This window comes from Rana temporaria, chromosome 1 (assembly GCF_905171775.1).
Source record: "Rana temporaria chromosome 1, aRanTem1.1, whole genome shotgun sequence".
Classification (NCBI taxonomy): Eukaryota; Metazoa; Chordata; class Amphibia; order Anura; family Ranidae; genus Rana; species Rana temporaria.
The window spans coordinates 27655183-27679550 of NC_053489.1; the positions used below are offsets into that span (position 1 = coordinate 27655183).

The 24368-nt window shown below is 47.8% G+C and overlaps 1 protein-coding gene across 30 annotated transcripts in view; it reads right to left on the reverse strand.

Moving 5' to 3' along the window:
- CELF4 (CUGBP Elav-like family member 4) overlaps positions 1-24368 on the reverse strand; it is a 1399301-nt gene that overhangs the window by 340570 nt on the left and 1034363 nt on the right. For 18 of the 30 annotated variants that reach the window (XR_005746938.1, XM_040336074.1, XM_040336067.1 and 15 more), the window contains exon 4: positions 20144-20287. The exons of 11 other annotated variants lie outside the window; for them this stretch is intronic. Coding sequence is in view for 18 of the 19 variants with exons in the window: in XM_040336074.1 (XP_040192008.1) it covers positions 20144-20287 (144 nt within the window). In the remaining variant the exon portion in view is untranslated. The remainder of the gene's footprint in view (positions 1-20143; positions 20288-24368) is intronic. One more of the 30 variants, XM_040336061.1, reaches the window with a different exon arrangement.

Here is a 24368-nt window from a genome sequence, read left to right on the forward strand (position 1 = left end):
AAGGCTGTCCACAAGGTTTAGGAGTGTGTCTATGGGAATGTTTCACCATTCTTCCAGAAGCGCATTTGTGAGGTCAGGCACTGATGTTAGATGAGAAGGCCTGTACACTAGGGTGCCCACGTGTCCCGGATTGCCCGGGACTGTCCCGCAATTGACATGTCTGTCCCGGGTCCCGGGCACCTTCATTCTGGGACAACACAATGTCCCGGAATGAAATACAGGACACAGTCACCCCCTACTAACTAATAAATACATTTCCAGAACTGGTTGCTAGGGCCGGCGCTGCGAGGCGTCTTGCAACCAGTGACAATTTACTCTCAGACAGTGAGACCGGGAGCGAGGCCTGCGCCTAGTGCGGCACTACTATCCCCACCCACCTTGGCACTTCCTCCGGCACCCAGCAGCAAGCAGCAGGGACTGGTGTGATCTTCCAGATAGCGACTCCCCTCCTTTCCTTCTACACACGCGGCTCATGCAGAGGGAGTGACAGCGGCACTGAATCTGGTGGCAGGCTACGGGTGGCAAGCGGCACATTCACCTGACAACCCGCCGCCAAATTCCCCATCAACCCCAAGACTACATTTCCCCCCGCCCCCCCATCTTTTTTTGGGGAAGGTGAGGGGGGGCAGGGTGTCCCTGAATAGCAGTTTGGAAATGTGGTCACCCTACTGTACACACGGTCTCTATTCTATCCCAAAGGTGTTCTATCGGGTTGAGGTCAGGACTCTGTGCAGGACAGTCAAGTTCCTCCACCCCAAACTTGCTCATCCATGTCTTTATGGACCTTGCTTTGTGCACTGGTGTGCAGTCATGTTGGAACAGGAAGGGGCCATCCCCCAAACTGTTCCCACAAAGTTGGGAGCATGAAATTGTCCAAAATGTCTTGGTATTCTGATGCCTCAGGAGTTCCCTTCACTGGAACTAAGGGGCCAATTCCAACCCCTGAAAAACAACCCCACATCATAATCCCCCCTCCACCAAATGATTTGGACCAGCGCACAAAGCAAGGTCCATAAAGACATGGATGAGCGAGTTTTGGTTGGAGGAACTTGACTAAGTTGTATCTAAATGAATTGAACATAACAAATTAATAATAATAAATAGCAATAATAATAATAATAACTTTTTATTATTCATGTTGACTAGTGTGCAGTCATGTTGAATCTGAGCTTAGAACAAATCGTCTTCCCTCTTCCTCCTTGAAAATCCCCGGCATATGTTCTCCACACAGAACTTTCTAAATGAACGAGAAGCCCCACCATCCTGCGTTCCTTCACTCGTCTGATCGCTTTTTTCCTGTAATTTCCTCCGAGACAGCCGAGCGCTGCAGATGTCTGCTCCCCTTCCTGGTGGCATGTTCTACATGGCCTGGACCCGCGCCAGCGCCCAGCAAATCAGAACGCATCGTGACGCTGACAGGTAACAGGCGTGATACCGGACCCTTTCCATGCTGGGAGAGGAAACCCAAAGATGGCTCCTGTGTGTGTGTATATATATGTGTGTGTGTGGGGGCCCCAAAACAAAACCGGGTATTGGGGCCCTCAGTCATCTACTGCCTGAGTTCAGACAATTATTCTCTGTGTGATGAGATAGATAGATAGATAGATAGATAGATAGATAGATAGATAGATAGATAGATAGATAGATAGATAGATAGATAGATAGATAGATAAAAAGCCCATGCTGCAATCTCTCACATTGTGACTTGCTACAAAGTTACAGTGTACAGTCTGACCACTGGGGGGCGCCCTTACACGTGCTCCTTACTGCAAAGACTAGTGATAGATTGGGGAGGTTGCCATCTTTTTGTATAGGTTGCTCGCTCGATTTGGTGTGGGGGCAACTTGGATTTGGTGTGGTGGACACAATGGATTTGATGTGAGGACAACTTGCTTTTGGTGTGGGGACACCTTGGATTTGGTGTGGGGACACCTTGCTTTTGGTGTGGGGACACCTTGCTTTTGGTGTGGGGACACCTTGCTTTTGGTGTGGGGACACCTTGGATTTGGTGTGGGGGACACCTTGGATTTGGTGTGGGGACACCTCGGATTTGGTGTGGGAGACACCTTGGATTTGGTGTGGGGGCACCTTGGATTTGGTGTGGGGGCACCTTGGATTTGGTGTGGGGACACCTTGGATTTGGTGTGGGAGACACCTTGGATTTGGTGTGGGGACACCTTGGATTTGGTGTGGGGACACCTTGGATTTGGTGTGGGAGACACCTTGGATTTGGTGTGGGGACACCTTGGATTTGGTGTGGGGGCACCTTGGATTTGGTGTGGGGACACAATGGATTTGGTGTGGGGGCGCCTTGGATTTGGTGTGGGGACACCTTGCTTTTGGTGTGGGGACACCTTGGATTTGGTGTGGGGACACCTTGGATTCGGTGTGGGGACACAATGGATTTGGTGTGGGGGCACCTTGGATTTGGTGTGGGGGTCGCGTTGGATTTGATGTGGGGACACCTTGGATTTGATGTGGGGACACCTTGGATTTGGTGTGGGGACACCTTGGATTTGATGTGGGGACACCTAAGATTTGGTGTGGGGGACACCTTGGATTTGGTGTGGGGACACCTTGGATTTGATGTGGGGACACCTTGGATTTGGTGTGGGGACACCTTGGATTTGATGTGGGGACACCTAAGATTTGGTTTGGGGGACACCTTGGATTTGGTGTGGGGACACCTTGGATTTGGTGTGGGGACACAATGGATTTGGTGTGGGGACACAATGGATTTGGTGTGGGGGACACCTTGGATTTGGTGTGGGGGACACCTTGGATTTGGTGTGGGGACACCTTGGATTTGATGTGGGGACACCTTGGATTTGGTGTGGGGACACCTTGGATTTGATGTGGGGACACCTAAGATTTGGTGTGGGGGACACCTTGGATTTGGTGTGGGGACACCTTGGATTTGATGTGGGGACACCTTGGATTTGGTGTGGGGACACCTTGGATTTGATGTGGGGACACCTAAGATTTGGTTTGGGGGACACCTTGGATTTTGTGTGGGGACACCTTGGATTTGGTGTGGGGACACAATGGATTTGGTGTGGGGACACAATGGATTTGGTGTGGGGGACACCTTGGATTTGGTGTGGGGGACACCTTGGATTTGGTGTGGGGACACCTTGGATTTGGTGTGGGGACACAATTGATTTGGTGTGGGGACACAATGGATTTGGTGTGGGGGACACCTTGGATTTGGTGTGGGGACACCTTGGATTTGATGTGGGGACACCTAAGATTTGGTGTGGGGGACACCTTGGATTTGGTGTGGGGACACCTTGGATTTGGTGTGGGGACACCTTGGATTTGGTGTGGGGACACAATGGATTTGGTGTGGGGACACAATGGATTTGGTGTGGGGGACACCTTGGATTTGGTGTGGGGGACACCTTGGATTTGGTGTGGGGACACCTTGGATTTGGTGTGGGGACACAATTGATTTGGTGTGGGGACACAATGGATTTGGTGTGGGGGACACCTTGGATTTGGTGTGGGGACACCTTGGATTTGGTGTGGGGACACAATGGATTTGGTGTGGGGACACAATGGATTTGGTGTGGGGGACACCTTGGATTTGGTGTGGGGGACACCTTGGATTTGGTGTGGGGACACCTTGGATTTGGTGTGGGGACACAATGGATTTGGTGTGGGGACACAATGGATTTGGTGTGGGGGACACCTTGGATTTGGTGTGGGGACACCTTGGATTTGGTGTGGGGACACAATGGATTTGGTGTGGGGACACAATGGATTTGGTGTGGGGGACACCTTGGATTTGGTGTGGGGGACACCTTGGATTTGGTGTGGGGACACCTTGGATTTGGTGTGGGGACACAATGGATTTGGTGTGGGGACACAATGGATTTGGTGTGGGGGACACCTTGGATTTGGTGTGGGGACACCTTGGATTTGGTGTGGGGACACAATGGATTTGGTGTGGGGACACAATGGATTTGGTGTGGGGGACACCTTGGATTTGGTGTGGGGGACACCTTGGATTTGGTGTGGGGACACAATGGATTTGGTGTGGGGACACAATGGATTTGGTGTGGGGACAACTTGGATTTGGTGTGGGGGACAACTTGGATTTGGTGTGGGGGACACCTTGGATTTGGTGTGGGGACACCTTGGATTTGGTGTGGGGACACAATGGATTTGGTGTGGGGACACAATGGATTTGGTGTGGGGGACACCTTGGATTTGGTGTGGGGACACCTTGGATTTGGTGTGGGGACACAATGGATTTGGTGTGGGGACACAATGGATTTGGTGTGGGGGACACCTTGGATTTGGTGTGGGGGACACCTTGGATTTGGTATGGGGACACCTTGGATCTGGTGTGGGGGTCGCGTTGGATTTGGTGTGGGGACACCTTGCTTTTGGTGTGGGGGACACCTTGGATTTGGTGTGGGTGACACCTTGGATTTGGTGTGGGGACACAATGGATTTGGCGTGGGGTCACGTTGGATATGGTGTGGGGACACAATGGATTTGGCGTGGGGTCACGTTGGATATGGTGTGGGGGACACCTTGGATTTGGTGTGGGGTCACGTTGGATATGGTGTGGGGACACAATGGATTTGGCATGGGGTCACGTTGGATATGGTGTGGGGGAAAACTTGGATTTGGTGTGGGGACACAATGGATTTGGTGTGGGGACACAATGGATTTGGTGTGGGGACACAATGGATTTGGTGTGGGAACACAATGGATTTGGTGTATCCATAAATTGGGGTATTTGCAATCTTTGGGAGGATAGGAGACCGGGGAAATGCTACCTCTTACCTGCAGCAGACCGATGACATCATCAATGTGTAGTGACGACTTTAATCATAAAAGGTGGATATTTTGAAAAAAAAAATGTGTATTGTTTCTGTATATTGTGACACCAGGAATTCTGAAAACGTACTGAGCGGTCCACTTTAAATGTAAGAACTAGAACCCGGTGGTGGATGATGTCATTTTTAATCTGCGAATGTTCCCGCTTGCACTGTTGGCACAAAGTACCCCGCGGCATGGAGTTTTGTTTCTGAGCTGGCACAATTAGTTTTGCTCAGTGTTCACCATCTGTATCAATAAGGATTTTCAATTACCATTTTGGTGCAAATATTTTTTTCTGCGGCCCGCACAGATGCACGTAGCATTGTATGGATCAACTTAATTAATATAAGTACAGGAAGCAGGACGGCCGCCAAGAATAATCCCAGTCCCGTATTTTTCTTTAACCCTCGCATTCCTGCCATCGTGTGTTTCCTTCATATTCAGTGGTTATCCTTCTTCTAATACACGGCGTGGTGCGCGGAGACCAATGTCAGCTCCTGAAAGGGGACCTGGAAAGAGATCCACCATTGCTGACCTTCTTTATTTAAGAGGTTCTACTCCATATATGGCTCTTTCCAAGACTCTTACCCGCTTCTTTTCTGGACATACCGAGCTAGGTCATTGCAGGGCTGTCACATCAGTCTCTGCAACAGAGGAGCTTACAATCTAATGTCCCACCACAGTCACTCTTTATTATTATTATACATGTATATAGCTCTGACATATACCACAGTGCTGTACAGAGAACACTGAGCCACACGGGTCTCTGCAACAGAGGAGCTTACACTCTAATGTCCTACCACAGTCACTCACTATTACTATTATATAGCTCTGGCATGTACTGCAGTGCTGTACAGAGAACACCAAGCCGGTCACATCAGTCTCTGTACCAGAGGAGCTTACACTCTAATGTTCCCCCACATTTACTCTTTATTATTATTATTATTATTATACATGTATATAGCTCTGACATATACCACAGTGCTGTACAGAGAACACTGAGCCACATGGATCTCTGCACCAGAGGAGCTTACACTCTAATGTCCTCCCACAGTCAATCACTATTATTATTATTATGTAGCTCTGACATATACCACAGTGCTGTACAGTGAACACCAATAGCCAGATTCAGATAGACTGGCTTAATTTTCAGGCGGCGTAGCGTATCACATATACGCTACGCCACCGTAAGTCAGAGAGGGAAGTGCTGTATTCACAAAGCACTTGCCTCCTAAGTTACGGCGGCGTAGCGTAAATGGGCCGGCATAAGCGCGCCTAATTAAAATGTGGAACAGGGGGGCGTGTTTTATGTTAATGACTAGTGACCCGACGTGATTGACGTTTTTAACGAACGTGGACATATCCCAGTGTGCATTGCTCCAAAGTACGCCGCAAGGACGGCCATACTTAACATTGGCTAGGCCAGCTATTTGTTCGACTAACTTTACGCCGGAAAACGTACGTTTCTGAATTGGCGCATCTAGTCATTTGCATATTCACTCAATGGAAGCACCACCTAGCGGCCAGCGTAAATATGCACCCTAAGATACGACGGCGTAGGAGACTTACGCCGCTCGTATCTTAGCCTAATTTAAGCGTATCTGGTTTCCAGAATACGCTTACATTTACGACGGCGTAGATTCAGAGTTACGACGGCGTATCTACTGATACGCCGGCGTAACTGTCTCTGAATCTAGCTACAAGTCAGGAACATCAGTCTCTGTACCAGAGGAGCTTACACTTCCACTACAGTCACACACTAATATTATTCTATATTTATATATATTTATAAAAGTGCTATAACAATGCACTGTTACTGTGAAAATGACAATGGCAGTGAAGGGGTTAACCACTAGGTTGCACTAAGGGGTTAAGTGTGCCCTAAGGGAGTGATTCTTACTGTAGGGGGGCGTGGCTGTAGGCGTGACATCACTGATCGACGTTCCCTATATCAGGGAACAGACGATCAGTGTCTCTGCCACACAGAAGAATGTGGAAGGTTTGTTCACACTCACCTCTCCCCGTTCTTTAGCTCCTGTGACCGATCGCGGGACACCGGCGGCGATCGGTTCTCGCGGTCGCGGAGCTTTGGACCGGCGGCGCGCTCGTGACCCCGCGGCTGGGCTCTTAAAGGCAACGTACAGGTACGTGCTTGTGCCCAGCCGTGCCCTTCTGCCGACATATATGGGCGTGAAGGGGTCCTTAAGTGGAGCCTCGAGCCGCCTCTGTGTCAGGGTTATACAAATATGGCCAATAAATGGCGCTACTTTCATTTACTCCATTTCAAGTATCAAAATAAAGAAAAATGCGTCCGATTTGCAGGTGCTGCGTGATAAGAATCCGGGTTGCGCGGTACACGGCGCAGATGGCCGTGAGAGTATAATACAGAGCCGGGAGCATTGTGATTTCTTTATATTTATTCAGCTGGAAGCAAAAAAATAAAATAAAAAAGGGAATTAGCGCTTAGAAGAGACTCGTTCATTTTATCAGTCCAAACACGGAGTACAATTAGATAGGAGCTATGGTAATTAATCCCCTCTATTGAAACATTAATCAAGCCCGTTATGTGAAACAATTTATTTTATACACACAAATCCAACATATGGATTGAACTCGAGCGTTACATGCGCGATGGGAAGGAGTCCCCGCCAGGCTGGCGAAATGCCCTATCATTGCCCATTGGGGCTGGATTGGGGAAATCAGAACTGTGGCCCTCAATGACCATTGAAGTTTCTGGGGAAGTTTGGAGAATGAAGTTGTTGTGACAAGCCTAATAGGTAGTTTTATTCTTCTGAAACGTAGATTGACCTCTATTAAAGGCAGAGTCCACCCAAAACTGATATCTGAGTGTTTAATAGAGGCTAGAGAATGAAACACCCCGCCAGCCTCTCCTATCTCTTGGGATTCTATTGGTGAGATCTCTGCACTGAGTTTACAGGTCTGTACGCCTGCTGTGCCCATTATGATGGGTTCCCACCATGCTTGCACTTTGATTCTTGGTATGCATACTTGATATTCCCGTTATGAGTGGTTTCCACCATCCCTGTGCCGAGTTCCCGGGGCTGTACATCTGATGTGCCCATTATGAGTGGTTACCACCCCCCCCCCCCTCTGCTGAGTTCCCTGGTCTGTACATCTGATGTGCCCATTATGAGGAGCTAACACCATCCCTGTACTGAGTTTCTGGGTCTGTACACCTGCTGTACCTGCTGTGCCCATTATGAGGGGCTACTGCCATCCTGGTACTGAGTTCCCGGGTCTGTACACCTGATGTTCCCATCATGAGGGGTTCCCCCTATCCCTGCGCTGAGTTCTTGGGTCATACACCTGCTGCACCCATTATGAGGGGTTCCCACCATTCCTGTACTGAGTTCCTGGGTCTGTACATCTGCTGTGCCCATTATGAGGGACCACCGCCATCCCTGTACTGAGTTCCTGGGTCTGTACATCTGCTGTGCCCATTATGAGGGACTGCCGCCATCCCTGTACTGAGTTCCTGGGTCTGTACATCTGCTGTGCCCATTATGAGAGGTTCCCACCATCCCTGTGCTGAGTTCCCAGGTCTGTACACCTGATGTGCCCATCATGAGGGGTCCCCACCATCCCTGTGCTGAGTTCCCAGGTCTGTACACCTGCTGCACCCATTATGAGGGGTTCCCACCATCCCTGTGCCAAGTTCCCAGGTCTGTACACCTGATCTGCTCATTATGAGGGGTTCCCACCATCCCTGTGCCGAATTTCCAGGTCTGTACATCTCATGTGCCCATTATGAGGGGTTTCCACCATTCCTGTGCTGAGTTCCCAGGTCTGTACACCTGCTGCACCCATTATGAGTGCTTCCCACCATCCCTGTGCCAAGTTCCCAGGTCTGTACACCTGATCTGCTCATTATGAGGGGTCCCCACTAAGATTTTTTTAATAAAACTATTGTAACACAAATGTTTGTACTTTGCATATGATTACAAAGATCAACCAATTTTTGGCATTTTCGCTGAGCGTTTGGCAGAGTGGGTCTATTTCTGTGAGCGCACATGTCTGCCTGACATCTGAATCCCAGCTCTGAGCAGGATGCGGGAACACATGTCATGTATGGAGCAGACAGACCTCTGATCACTCTGTCACGCAGCTCTGCCTGGCGTCATCCTCTCCTTACATGCTGTGAGCTCAGCGAGCATATAATTGCTTGTTTATGGGGCTATGACTATATATAGAGGAAGAGAGGGATGGAGAGAAAGAGAGACACACAGGGACAGGATGACGTGTAGGACACACAGGGACAGGATGAAGTGTAGGACACACAGGGACAGGATGAAGTGTAGGACACACAGGGACAGGATGAAGTGTAGGACACACAGGGACAGGATGAAGTGTAGGACACACAGGGACAGGGACAGGATGAAGTGTAGGACACACAGGGACAGGATGAAGTGTAGGACACACAGGGACAGGATGAAGTGTAGGACACACAGGGGCAGGATGAAGTGTAGGACACACAGGGACATGATGAAGTGTAGGACACACAGGGACAGGATGAAGTGTAGGACACACAGGGACAGGATGAAGTGTAGGACACACAGGGACAGGATGAAGTGTAGGACACACAGGGACAGGATGAAGTGTAGGACACACAGGGGCAGGATGAATTGTAGGACACACAGGGACAGGATGAAGTGTAGGACACACAGGGACAGGATGAAGTGTAGGACACACAGGGGCAGGATGAAGTGTAGGACACACAGGGACAGGATGAAGTGTAGGACACACAGGGACAGGGACAGGATGAAGTGTAGGACACACAGGGACAGGATGAAGTGTAGGACACACAGGGACAGGATGAAGTGTAGGACACACAGGGGCAGGATGAAGTGTAGGACACACAGGGACATGATGAAGTGTAGGACACACAGGGACAGGATGAAGTGTAGGACACACAGGGACAGGATGAAGTGTAGGACACACAGGGACAGGATGAAGTGTAGGACACACAGGGGCAGGATGAATTGTAGGACACACAGGGACAGGATGAAGTGTAGGACACACAGGGACAGGATGAAGTGTAGGACACACAGGGGCAGGATGAAGTGTAGGACACACAGGGACAGGATGAAGTGTAGGACACACAGGGACAGGATGAAGTGTAGGACACACAGGGACAGGATGAAGTGTAGGACACACAGGGACAGGATGAAGTGTAGGACACACAGGGACAGGATGAAGTGTAGGACACACAGGGACATGATGAAGTGTAGGACACACAGGGGCAGGATGAAGTGTAGGACACACAGGGACATGATGAAGTGTAGGACACACAGGGACAGGATGAAGTGTAGGACACACAGGGACAGGATGAAGTGTAGGACACACAGGGACAGGATGAAGTGTAGGACACACAGGGGCAGGATGAAGTGTAGGACACACAGGGACAGGATGAAGTGTAGGACACACAGGGGCAGGATGAAGTGTAGGACACACAGGGACAGGATGAAGTGTAGGACACACAGGGGGCCATTCACATAAATGACCTCATGTGGTATTGTCCCCAGTGATGTAAGCAGAGGGGTCAGACAGGAATATGGGGTTGTTGAGTTTTAGGTAAACCATGATGTCTTTATTGATTGGTAAGTAAACAGATAGATATGAGAAGCTTAGTTTTGGATCCTACAGTGAATGCTTAGAAGACCCTCTGCCTGGTTTTTGTGGTCATCTTTATCCCTGTTGAGTTTTTTTTTCTCCCTGCTGCCTGTCCTGATTCAACCCTTCAACCACTCCATCCAAAACAACTTACAGAAAGGGTCGGCTGGAGATGTGCAGCGTGGACAGAGTGACTGATATCAGCACCATGGACAGAACGTCTGATATCAGCACTATGGACAGAACGTCTGATATCAGCACCATGGACAGAACGTCTGATATCAGCACCATGGGCAGGATGTCTGATATCAGCACCATGGACAGGATATCTGATATCAGCACCATGGACAGAATGTCTGATACCAGCACCATGGACAGAATGTCTGATATCAGCACCATGGACAGAACGTCTGATATCAGCACCATGGACAGATCCAATAATAACAGCACCATGGACAGATCCTCTGATAACAGCACCATGTGCAGGACATCTGATATCAGCACCATGGACAGATCCTATGATAACAGCACCATGGACAGATCCTCTGATATCAGCACCATAAACAGAGCGTCTGATATCAGCACCATGGACAGAGCATCTGATATCAGCACCATGGACAGAACGTCTGATATCAGCACCATGGGCAGGATGTCCAATATCAGCAGCATGGGCAGGACGTCTGATATCAGCACCATGGACAGAACGTCTGATATCAGCACCATGGGCAGGATGTCTGATATCAGCACCATGGACAGAGCGTCTGATATCAGCACCATGAACAGAGCGTCTGATATCAGCACCATGGACAGATCCTCTGATATCAGCACCTTTGGCAGGATGTCTATTATCAGCACCATGGACAGAACGTCTGATATCAGCACCACGGACAGAACGTCTGATATCAGCACCATGGGCAGGATGTCTGATATCAGCACCATGGACAGAACTTCTGATATCAGCACCATGGGCAGAACGTCTGATATCAGCACAATGGGCAGGATGTCTGAAATCAGCACCATGGACAGAGCGTCTGATATCAGCACCATGAACAGAGCGTCTGATATCAGCACCATGGACAGATCCTCTGATATCAGCACCTTTGGCAGGATGTCTGATATCAGCACCATGGACAGAACGTCTGATATCAGCACCATGGACAGAACGTCTGATATCAGCACCATGGGCAGGATGTCTGATATCAGCACCATGGGCAGGATGTCTGATATCAGCACCATGGACAGAACGTCTGATATCAGCACCATGGACAGAGCGTCTGATATCAGCACCATGGACAGAGCGTCTGATATCAGCACCATGGAATTATAGGCTGATATTCACTGTTGGAAGAGTGATGTGATAATCCCTCAAGGGAAGAAAGGGAAGGTGAAAAGGATTGAAAGAGAAAAGAAAGAAAGAAAGAGGGAAAAGGGAAGGGAAGAAGAAAAGGAGGAAAGAGGGGAAGAAGGAGGGAAGGAAGGCAGAGAGAGGGAGAGAGAGAGAGGGGGGAGTAAAGAAGGAAGGAAGGTAAGAAAATGAAATAAAGGAAGGAAAGAAAAAGGAAAGAAAGAAAGAGAAAGAAAGAAGAGAAAAATGAGCGAGTGAGAGAGGAAAGGAACAAAGGAAAGAGGGGAAGGAGAGAGAAGGAAGGAAGTTAAGAAAAAAAAAGAAAGAGAGGAGGGAAGGAAGAAAAGAGATGAGGAAAGGAAGAAAAGAGATGAGGGAAGGAAAGAGAGGAGGGAAGGAAGAAAAGAGAGGAGGGAAGGAAAGAGAGGAGGGAAGGAAGAAAAGAGAGAAGGGATGGAAGAAAAGAGATGAGGGAATGAAGAAAAGAGAGGAGGGAAGGAAGGAAACAGAGGAAGGAAGGAAGAAATAAAAGGGGGAAGGAAGAAAAGAGATGAGGGAAGGAGGGAAAGAGAGAAGGGAAGGAAGGAAAGAGAGGAGGGAAGGAAGAAATAAGAGGAGGGAAGGAAGGAAAGAAAGAGAGGAAGTAGGGAATGAAGAAAAGAGAGGAGGGAAGGAAGGAAATAGAGGAGGGAAGGAAGAAAAGAGAGGAGGGAAGGAAGAAAAGAGAGGAGGGAAGGAAGAAAAGAGAGGAGGGAAGGAAAAAAAGAGAGGAGGGAAGGAAAAAAAGAGAGGAGGGAAGGAAGAAAAGGGAGGAGGGAAGGAAGGAAAGAGAGGAAGGAAAGACGGAAAGAAAAGAAGGAAGGAACGATGGAAGGAAGGAAGAAAAGAGGGAAAGGAAGAAAAGAGATGAGGGAAGGAAGGAAATAGAGGAGGGATGGAAGGAAATAAGAGTAGGGAAGGAAGGAAAGAGAGGAAGGAGAGAAGGAAGGAAAGAGGAGGGAATGAAGAAAAGAGAGGAGGGAAGGAAGAAAAGAGAGGAGAGAAGGAAGGAAAGAGAAGAGAGAAGGAAGGAAAGAGAGGAGAGAAGGAAGGAAAGAGAGGAGTGAAGGAAGAAATAAGAGGAGGGAAGGAAGAAATAAGAGAGGGAAGGAAGAAAAGAAAAAAATAAATAAAGAAAGAAAGGGAAGGGGGGAAGAAGGGCAGAGGAAGAGAAGAAATGGGTCAAAGGAAGGGAAACTGGGAAGTCATAGAAGTTTTAATGTACAGTGTCATTTCTCATTTTACGCTCTTTAAACGCTTTGGTTCACACCATATCCCCTTTCACCAGCCCCAGATCCCTCAGTTGTGAAGAGTGTAAATGGGCCACAGAGATCCTAGGAGCCTCTCTAAATCCTGGAGCCCATATGGCCCCCTGGAGTCCAGAGCACACAATAATAGTCTCATTTAAGATTTGATCATGGGCCATCTTTCCCAATGAGTGCGGCACGGGGGATGAAAGGAGCGGCTCACCATCTGCCGGAGGAAACAATGGTAATATCGGCTGCGTGGCTGCATCTGGCGCGGGGAGGCTGAGCCAGGAACGCGGAGCGCAGACAATGCCCAGAACACTTTAACACCCGCGTGCTGCAAAGGTTTATGTGTGGAGCACTTCAAAAGATGTTGGTCACCCCATTTAAAGAACACCGGTGTACTTACAGGTGAAGGTTTTATCTCAGAGTGGTGTGATCCGGAGACTACAAGATAAATTTAATAATCACCCTCACCTCTACCTTATTCTACAGAAGAGATGGCGACATGGAAAACTTCCCATCTCATCACTCTATTACAACATGGTGCTTCTAAGTTCTGCCTGTACTGGTGTCTACTGCACCCCCTTCCAGCCCCCCCCCCCCATGTATTGTATGGGTGACACAGGACAGGAAGTTAAGACATTTCTCAGTGGGGTCACAGACATAAAATAAAAATGAACTCTTCCCGTTTCTTGCCAAATCTTTCTCCTTGTAGGAAGGAAAAAAATAAAAGAAAAAGGAAGGAAAAAGTAAAGGAATGAAGTAAGTCATCACCAGTGGCGTCACTAGGGTTGGTGTCACCCGGTGCGGTAAAGCATGGTGTCACCCCCCCCCCTCCACCAACTATAGTCGCCCCTTAGTACCGTCCCCCCTCCTTCAGTAGACCCCCCTCAACTAAGTATAGACCCCCTCCATTAGTACAGACCCCCCTTCACCAATTATAGTCCTCCCTCAGTACAGACCCCCCACCACTAAGTATAGACCCCCTTCCAAGTATAGATATCCCTGGACAAAATACCCCCCTCCATTAGTACAGATCCCCCCCAGGACAAAGAACCCCCCTCCATAAGTACATATCCCCCAGGACATAGCATCCACCCTCCATTAGTACAGACCCCCCAGGACATATAATCCCCCTCAGTTAGTACACACCCCCCAGGACATAGCATCCACCCTCCATTAGTACATATCCCCCAGGACATAGCATCCACCCTCCATTAGTACAGACCCCCAGGACATAGCACCCCCCTTCATTAGTACAGACCCCCCCCCAGGACATAGAATCCCCCTCAGTTAGTACAGACCCCCCAGGACATAGCATCCACCCTCCATTAGTACAGATCCCCCAGGACATAGCATCCCCCCTCCATTAGTACAGACCCCCCAGGACATAGCATCCTCCCTCCATTAGTGCAGACCCCCCAGGACATAGCATCCCCCTCCATTAGTACAGACCCCCTCAAGGACATAGCACCCCCCCTCCATTAGTACAAACCCCCAGGACATAGCATCCTCCCTCCATTAGTACAGACCCCCTCAGGACATAGTACCCCCTCCATTAGTACAGACCCCCCCAGGACATAGCACCCCCTCTATTAGTACAGACCTGCCCAGGACATAGCACCCCCTCCATTAGTACAGACCCGCCCAGGACAAAGCACCCCCCCTCTATTAGTACAGACCTGCCCAGGACATAGCACCCCCTCCATTAGTACAGACCCGCCCAGGACAAAGCACCCCCTCCATTAGTACAGACCTCCCAGGGCAAATCACTTTAAATCTAAACTCCAGGCAAAAATCTAAACATACAGAAGAGTTACATATATACATAAGCACATAAATACCGCAGCACACCTGATTGGCTACTGGTGCTGCTTCTCCCTCCCCCAGTCTGGGCTCTGCTCTTCATGGGCTTCAAGAGGATGGTATCAAGTCAGATTAAATTTCTTATATTAAAAATACATTTTAATCATATATAAGAAAGAGCTTGAAAATTTCTGAACCGGCTACGGCGTCATTGTAGCTGCCAGGAATGCTTAGCAGAATTCTTCTATAACAAGGTCGTATAAGTGCTCGGCGTGCAGCTTTATTGTACGGATCACGCTGCTTAGCAATAACATATAGGATGTAGGTCTGCGTAACTTATCTCCCCCCTGTGGAACGTAACCCTCCATCCCTCACGTAGGTCGGACCCGGTGTGAGTTATATAGCTATTATATTATAAGCAGGCTTGATGAAGAGCCCCCATGGACCGTATATCCTCCGAATACGCCTATTCCCTTGTAAATTTGCAGGATTTGGGAGGGGGGGCGAGGGGAGACTATAGAGGAGATTTGGCAGAATTACAGTGTCTTGGTGCTTTCTGCGCTGCAGGAGACCCGCTGCATGAAGAACATATATACGGAATGGAGTCATACGCTGCAAGATCGTGTTTATTGCTTGATAACTGTGTTTCTGGAAGATAAAATGGGACAAAAGGGTTCAAATCAAATGCTGTTAATGTAGAATTGGCACAGAAAACGAGCCAGTCCTTCAGATGCTGGGGTACTAAAAAAAAAAAAAGCTCAGCCGAGGCCGGTTGGGTGTAAGTGTGAGACCTTGGGCTGAAATAACACCGTTCTGTATGCGTTTTCTTGCGTTTTTTTTCTTCTTATGTGCATTATGAACAGTCATGCATAGCCATGCATTGCTATCGTCATCCAGGCCCGCCATCAGGGGGGTACAGGCAGTACACCTGTAAGGGGCCCGGAGGTCCCCAGGGGCCCGGATGGCCCACAGGGCCCCAGATGGAACCCCCCCCCTTTTTTTATTTATTTTTTAGATTTTTTTTTTATATATATTTTTATTTTATTTTTTATTAGAGGCACAATTTTTTACTAGAGGTCCCCAGGGCCCGGAAGCCCACGGGGCCCAGCATGACAACCCCCCTCCCTTTTTTTTATTTTTTTTTATAAAAAAAAAATAATATATTTTTATTTTATTTTTTATTAAAGGGAAATTTTTTTTTTTTTTTTTTAGGGGTCAGGAGGTCCCCAGGGGCCCGGAGATCCACAGGGCCCGGATGACAACCCCCTTTTTTTTTTTATAAAAAAATCTTTTTTTTATACATACATTTTTTTATTTCTTTTATTTTTTATATATTTTATATATATATATATATATATATATATATATATATATATATATATATATATATATATATATATATATATATATATATATATATATATATATATATATATATATATATTATTAAAGGGCCCAGGATGGAAACTCCCCCTTTTTTTTATAAATGTCTATTTTTTTTTATATATATTTGCTTTTATTTATTTTTTATTAAAGGGCTCAGAGGTCCCGGATGGCAACCCCACATTTTTTGTAATTTCTTTTTATAAAAAATAATAATAATTTGTATGTATACATATATATATATGGCTCAGAGGTCCCCAGGGCCCCAGATGGCAACCCCCTTTTAAAAAAAATATATATATATATATTTTTTTTTAAAAATTTCTTTCCATTAAAGGGCCCAGAGGTCCCCCCTTTTTTTTCTTTTTAAATTCGTGGCAGTAACCACCCCCCCCCCCACCCCGGTTCTCTGCTCCAGGGGGCCCATGCCTTAAGCTGTGTAAGGGGCCCCATAATTCCTGATGGCGGCCCTGTCGTCATCCATCACGCCCCGTACACACGACCGGTTTTCCCGTCGGAAAAAAGTCAGATGAGAGCCTTTGGCCGGGAATCCCGACCGTGTGTATGCTCCATCGGACTTTTTCTAACAGGAAAACTGAATCAGTGTTCCGTCTATCACGGATAAGGAGGAGACAGGGCTTTGTTACAGTGGACGCCGCGGACGGTGTGGATGGCGCGGAACAGTAGACTGACACAGTGGGAGACCCTCACTCGAGTATAAGCGGAGGAGGAGCTTTTTCAGCATAAAAAAAATGCCTCAGCTTCTAAAGTGCTCTTGTTAAATAAATGGGTAACCACCATTGTAATAGGGGCATTCTTCCCATTGACTACCACTGTAATGGGGGGGGGGCATTCTTACCACTGCAATAGGGGCATTCTTCCCACTGACTACCACTGTAATGGGGGGGGGGCATTCTTACCACTGACCACCACTGTAATAGGGGCATTCTTCTCACTGACCGCCAATTTCACGGGCACCCTCGCCCATGAATTAATTTTAATACGAGTTCCAAGAGACCTGAAAATTATTTCAAGGGTTCCTCAGGGGTAAAAAGGTTGAGAAAGGTGGCTCTAGGTCAGGGGTCTCCAAAATTTCTAAGCAAAGGTCCAGTTTACTGACCTTCAAACTTAAGGGGGGCTGGACTGTGGTCAGTGGGGCTAGAAATTGTCCTGGCATCAGTGGGAATAAACAATGCCCCTTCTTTAATATTAGAGGGAGGAATTGGTGCCAGCAGGGCCGGCCTTAGGTGTTCAGGCGCCCTGTGCAAGCTAATCCTGTGGCGCCCCCCCCCCATCTTCACCCCTCGCCCCCTGGTCACCTAAACATACACATAGAGGAAAAAAATGCCACCGCGGGTGTAAAACAATCGCGGAGGGGGGTGCCAGTCTGACAACCCCCCCAGTGTGTGGTACCTGGGGGCGGCTCGCCCCCCCTTAGTACGCCTCTGGGTGGCCGCAGGGCACCCCTGTTGCCCATGGCGCCCTGTGCGGCCGCACAGCTCGCACACCCCAAAGGCCGGCCATGGGTGCCAGTGGTAGGAATTATGCCCCATCATTGGTGTCAGCGGGGAGGAATAGTGCTTCAAGGGTTGGATAAAGGCAAGCAAAGGGCCACATTTGGCACCTTGGCTGCAGTTTGGAGACCGCTGCTCTAGGTGATACCAGTTTTGAAGGCACTGTGAGGGTAAAACATGGTAAAATAAAGGTAAGGCACCAAATAATTTCTGTCAAAGAGTCAAAAAGGCAAAAAGAAAACAGTCGTGCTCCAACATTCCTGCAATATGTTGTCATTACACGCGCCAAACCGGCAATATTTGTACAATTTGTCCGAACTCCCAAGCAAGCGTACTCTTCTCTTGTAAATTTTTTATCTCTTTTATCTTTCTAGTTCCTTTTTATCATAAACTGACTACAAAGTCTTGGTCCGATACCGGCATGCCCCAGGCCCCAAAGCGTTTCTGCTTAATCGATGGGCAACTACAAATCATTAAAAGAAGTTGTAAATCCACAAATCAGAAAAGGAGCTCAGAAGTCCAATATTTACAGCTGCCTCTCGAATTTTTTTTTTCTTTTTTTTCCAGCTGAACGAAAAAACACTATCTTAATTACAAATTTGTTTTGGACACCAGCTGTTAGTAAAACATCCTCAGGCAGATTTTTCCCCGCGAACCTGGTTGCTGATGAATATTCTCTTTTAAATTAAGGACCCTAAGTGTGGCTGGTGGGAGGAGCAGGGAGCCGTGGCCCATGAAAGGTGTGCAAAAGCTCCAAAGTCTGACTTCTAACGGGCTGCTTTTAAGGCGAGAGCCTGGCAGTAGATGAAAGATTCCCTCACGCTCTTGAAGTTGCATTGAGTCGACACAACAAATATTGGTCGGTAGAATGTAAAGGATGTAACGGGTTGGAAAAGGCTTTCAAAAGTTTATTTTATTCGGGGGGGGGCTAGAACTCAACACGTGGCCTTCACACAGCGGAATATTGAGTAGACGTCTATCGGGCGAGACAGTCAAAATGGAGTGGAATATTGAGTAGACGTCTATCGGGCGAGACAGTCAAAATGGACATTCAATTGTATTTGCAGTAGGAGGTTTTGATTCAGGCTAGGTTCACACTGCTGCGAATTCAAAATTGCGCAATTTTACCGTGATTTCGCGGCTGCGTTTTTGCCGCGAATTTGGTGTGACTTTGCCGCGATTTCAGGGAATGCCAGTCTATAGAGCTAAATTCGCATCGCACATGTCGTGGATATGCAATAATGTCTGGCCGCTTACCTTCTCCTCCATGTGTTCATTAGAGGCCTGACTCTCTTATCTGGCTGCCTTTTATCATCTCTCCTTCCTGTATGGCTCCACCCCAGGCCATCCCAGGAACTCTATATTAACTAGTGCACTGCAGGTCTGCTTTGCTGATCAACGTTGTGTGTTAGCTTTGTGTTCCTGCTTGCCGTGTGCTACGTTAATATCTCTGTGTACCGACTTTGGCTTGTCTACGACTACTCCTGTTTGCCTGTGACCCTGACCCTTGGCCTGTCCCTTGGTTATCATCGTCTGCTTGTTGCCCCAACCTCGGCTTACCCTTCACTATTCTGAGTGGCTGCTTCCCCTTTCTTCCTACGGAGCGTGACCTAGGGGACTCCAGGGGCCGTGACCTGGATCCAGTTGCAGCGAAGGCCATCCTCACCACTAGAGGCTCTGGTGAATATCAAACTGGATCTTAGACTCCGCGCCCTGGGGAATCTTTGGTTAGTTTCCTGTAGGATCCCTGTTTGTGCCCCAGTGAATCTCTTCCCCATATCCATTCTGTGGTCCTTCCGCAGCAGTCTGCTATTGGGTTCACTACCTTGTGGAGCATCCCTGCCTCCAACAGGGTGCACTTGTCATCTGATCACAGGTGACCTGACAGTTTGATCAGCAAAGCAGACCTGCAGTGCACTAGTTAATATAGAGTTCCTGGGATGGCAACAATGCTTGGAGGAACATTGACTTAAATGGCAGCTACACGGTATTGTCAGCCCAACACCAGAAATCAATTACAGGCAAGGAAATGGCAGGATCTACAGGTAACTGATGTATAATAACCAAACAACTGAAGCATGAGTATGTTATCATTGTATAAATTATATTAAACTATTCACAGAACAATTTTTGTTTTGCCTGGACAATCACCTTAAATCAGGACTTCAAATAAAAAAACAAAAAAAAAAAAACAGAAAACGAAACCAGTTCCTTCTTATATACACTTAAAAAAAAATTACATATATTCCCTACATTAGGACTGTGGCCAAACTATGAACATTCAAATATTTATAGAGTCTTAATAAGCAGCTAACAAGCTTTAAAACATCCCCCCCACTGACCTTTGTAGGTGCAGGCACTGCAGAGCAATTCATTCTCATAGTTCACAAGACAAGCATTCGAGTAGTCCAAGTCAGATCTCAGCACTCTGTTCTCTCCTCTTTCTCTGCACCAGATTCCAAGGCTGGCAGGCTGCCAAGTCCCTGCTGGGTGGGGGGGAGCAGAATTAATTGAGCAGTTGAAAATGAATTTGAAACTGTTTTGCTGTCAACTTTGAGAATGTATTACTCCACAGTGCCTGCAACTACAGAGGTCAGTGAGGACTTGTTTTTAAAGCATATTTTCTGCATTTTAAAGAATATGTAAACATGTTACTGTCCATAGCCTGGTTACAGTTATACTTCAAAAACCTGGTGTCTTCTGATTACTCCACAGTGCCTGCAACTACAGAGGTCAGTGAGGACTTGTTTTAAAGCATATTTTCTGCATTTTAAGAATATGTAAACATTTTACTGTCCATAGTCTTCTTACAGTTGCACTTCAAAAACCTTGTGTATTCTGATTATTCCACAGTGCCTGCAACTAGAGAGGTCTGTGAGGACTTATTTTAAAACATATTTTCTGCATTTTACGATTATGTAAACATTTTACTGTCCATAGCCTGGTTACAGTTCTACTTCAAAAACCTGGTGTCTTCTGATTACTCCACAGTGCCTGCAACTACAGAGGTCAGTGAGGACTTGTTTTAAAGATTATTTAATGCATTTTAAGATTTTGTAAACATTTTACTGTCCATAGCCTGGTTACAGTTCTACTTCAACAACCTGGTGTCTTCTGGCCAGTCATGTGATGGCTTAGGGTCTTTGTCTTATTACTAGTGGTGCTAATCAGTAATGCTGACACCAGCATTACTGATTAGATACTGCAGTATTATACCGAGAGCTCAGGCCAACATGGGGGGCACATACCTGCCTGGGTTCACAGGAGGGAGCTCAACTGAGCACAAGACGATCTAGAACACAAAGCAATGGGTGTGCAGGTGACAGTGCCAGGGAGCAGGTGAGTTTTGCAGTGATTTTTTTTTTATTCACAGTTCTGGGCTACACACATATATATATATATATATATATATATATATATATATATATAAAAATGGCATTATCAGTTCAGCCTCATCAGTGCCCATTAGTGTAGCGTATCAGTGCTGACTCATCAGTGCTCATTAGTTTTGCCTCATCAGTGCTGCCTCACAAGTCCCCATCAGTGGCACCTCATTAGTGCCCAGCAGTGCCCAACAGCATAGCCTATTAGTGACCATCAGCATAGCCTATCAGTGCAGCCTCAACACCGCACATCAGTGCAGCCACATCAGTGCCCATCAGCACAGCGTATCAGTGCCCATCAGTGCAGCCTCATCAGTGCCCATCAGTGAGGCCTCATCAGTACACAAAGAATAGTGCCCCATTGATGGTGTAAATGGCAGGAATAGTGCACAATTGATGGAGTCAGTGAGAGGAATGGTACCCCATTGATGGTGTCAGTGAGAGGAATGGTACCCCATTAATGGTGTAAGTGGAAGGAATAGTGCCCCATTGATGGAGCCAGTGAAAGGAATAGTGCCCAATTGATGGTGTCAGTGGGAGGAATAGTGCCCCATTAATGGAGCCAGTTGAAGGAATAGTGCCCAATTGATGGAGTCAGTGGAAGGAATAGTGCCCAATTGATAGAGTCAGTGGAAGGAATAGTGCCCAATTGATGGAGTCAGTGGAAGGAATAGTGCCCAATTGATGGTGTCATTGGGAGGAATAGTGCACAATTGATGGCGTCAGTGAGGGGAATGGTACCCCATGGATGGTGTTAGTGGGAGGAATAGTGCACAATTGATGGCGTCAATGGGATGAATAGTGCCCCATTAATGGTGAGAGTTTGTTGAATAGTGCCCGAAGGGCCAAATAAAGGCACAGAGAAGCAGAGGGATGGGTGGGTTTGCTCTGGATATATACAAATTAATTAAATAGCATTTTCAGTTCCGCTTGAACTTCAACGGACAATAATAGAATGGTCTCATTTGACGAAGGGTGCCCAAACTTTTGCAGACAGATGAAGACATATCAATATACCTAACATATCAGCACAAATTTTCGGCAAAGAGAGACGTGGCAGACAGCGTAGCGAATAAATCTTCCATCCCACCATCGTAGAAAACGCACGCAATACAGAAAGGCGGAATAATCTGTGCATCCGGCTCTCTATATAGCCCACACTATTAATAGAACGCTCTCTCTCTCTCTCTCTTGGCTGACGGTTACCTTGTCTCTTGCTCTATATTTGATGGCATTCAGAAGTGCAGCCAGGCGTGTGATGACAGAGGAGAGGAGCCGGGGCTATCGCTGCCGCTCCATACTCCACCATGGTGCGCACATGTCAGCTCTCAAGTGATAAATCCATCTTTTGCCTGTCATTGTCACGCTGAACTTCAGACGGAAGGGAGATGGGCCTGTCAGCTCGCCTCCCTGTAACACCCACGTCGTTTCTCCGCAACCGGCCTGTTACCTTAATTAACTCTCAGGCCTCGTACACACGACCGAGGAACTCGTCGTAAATGAAACGCCGTTTTCCTCGACGAGTTCCTTGTCAGGCTTGTGGAGAAACTTGACAAGCTTGCTTTGCGTACACACGGTCAAGACCAAATCTCCTCGTTCTCAACGCGGTGACGTACAACACGTACGACAGCAGGGGAAGTTTGATTCCACTGGCACAACCCTTGGGGCTTCTTTTGCTAATCCCATATTACTGCGTGTTAAGTAAAAGATTGGTGAGAGACGATTCGCGATTTTCAGTCTGCTACAGCGTGACAAATGTGCTATCTCCATTACAAACGCTACTTTTACCGATGGTGCGCTCCCGTCTCATACTTTATTCTGAGCATGTGCAGGTTTCTTACTAGGGTTGTCCCGATACCACTTTTTTAGGTCCGAGTACAAGTACCGATACTTTTTTTCAAGTACTCGCCGATACCGATACTTTTTTTTTAAATGTGTCCCCAAATGCAGCCATGTCCCCCACTAATGCAGCGATGTCCCCCCACGGATGCAGCCCTGTCCCCCCACAGATGCAGCCATGTCCCCCCCATATGCAGTCATGTCCCCCCATATGCAGCCATGTCCCCCCCATATCCAGCCATGTCCCCCCCATATCCAGCCATGTCCCCCCCATACCCAGCCATGTCCCCCCATATCCAGCCATGTCCCCCCATATCCAGCCATGTCCCCCCATATCCAGCCATGTCCCCCCATATGCAGCCATGTCCCCCCATATGCAGCCATGTCCCCCCTATATGCAGCCATGTCCCCCCTATATGCAGCCATGTCCCCCCCCCATATCCAGCCATGTCCCCACCATATATGCAGCCATGTCCCCCTTACCTACATGCTGCCGCGCCGCCGCTTGGTTAATACGGGCGGGGAACATTACAGCTTTCATTTGAATAGCTGTAGTGTTTTGCGCCGTGCTGCGTATAGACACTCCCCCTTGCTCGGGATTGGACAGTTCACCCGAGCAAGGGGGAGTGTCTATACGTGGCGCGGCGGGAAACACTACAGCTATTCAAATGAAAGCTGTAATGTTCCCCGCCCGTATTAACCAACCGGCGGCGGCATCGGGGATGCGGCATAGCGGCGGCGGCGAGGGCGAGTATCGGATGAGGCATCGGGGGCATTTGCGGGAGTACAAGTACTACCGCAAATACTCGGAATCGGTCCCGATACCGATACTAGTAACGGTATCGGGACAACCCTATTTCTTACCATACACACGAACGTGTTTCTCGTCGTAAACCAGCCCGGCGAGAAACACGACGAGGAAATTGAGACTCCCGTCGAGGAAAAAGAAAACTTGTTCTCTTTTTTTTTTCTCGTCGAGTTCCACAACAGTTTTCTCGATGAAAAACATACACACGACCGTTTTCCTCGGCAAAAAAGCTCTGCCACCAAGTTTCTTGATGAATTCTGTCGAGGAAAACGGTCGTGAGTACGAGGCCTCTCTCTCTCTTTCTGGCAGGATTCGCAGGTTGGACTTGGGTTTGCCTAGAGATGTATTTTATGTTTTATACTTTGTGTAACGCAAACAGATTCCATGCTGCTTTTCATTTTACGTTGATTATTCACATTCACTTTAGTGTCCCCAGCGCCGTTATATAGGCAGGCAATGCTAGGACAAGGTCCTCTGCCACCCAAGGCGAAGATAGCCAAGTGCGCCCCTCCTCCCCAACTGAGAACGAAACATGTT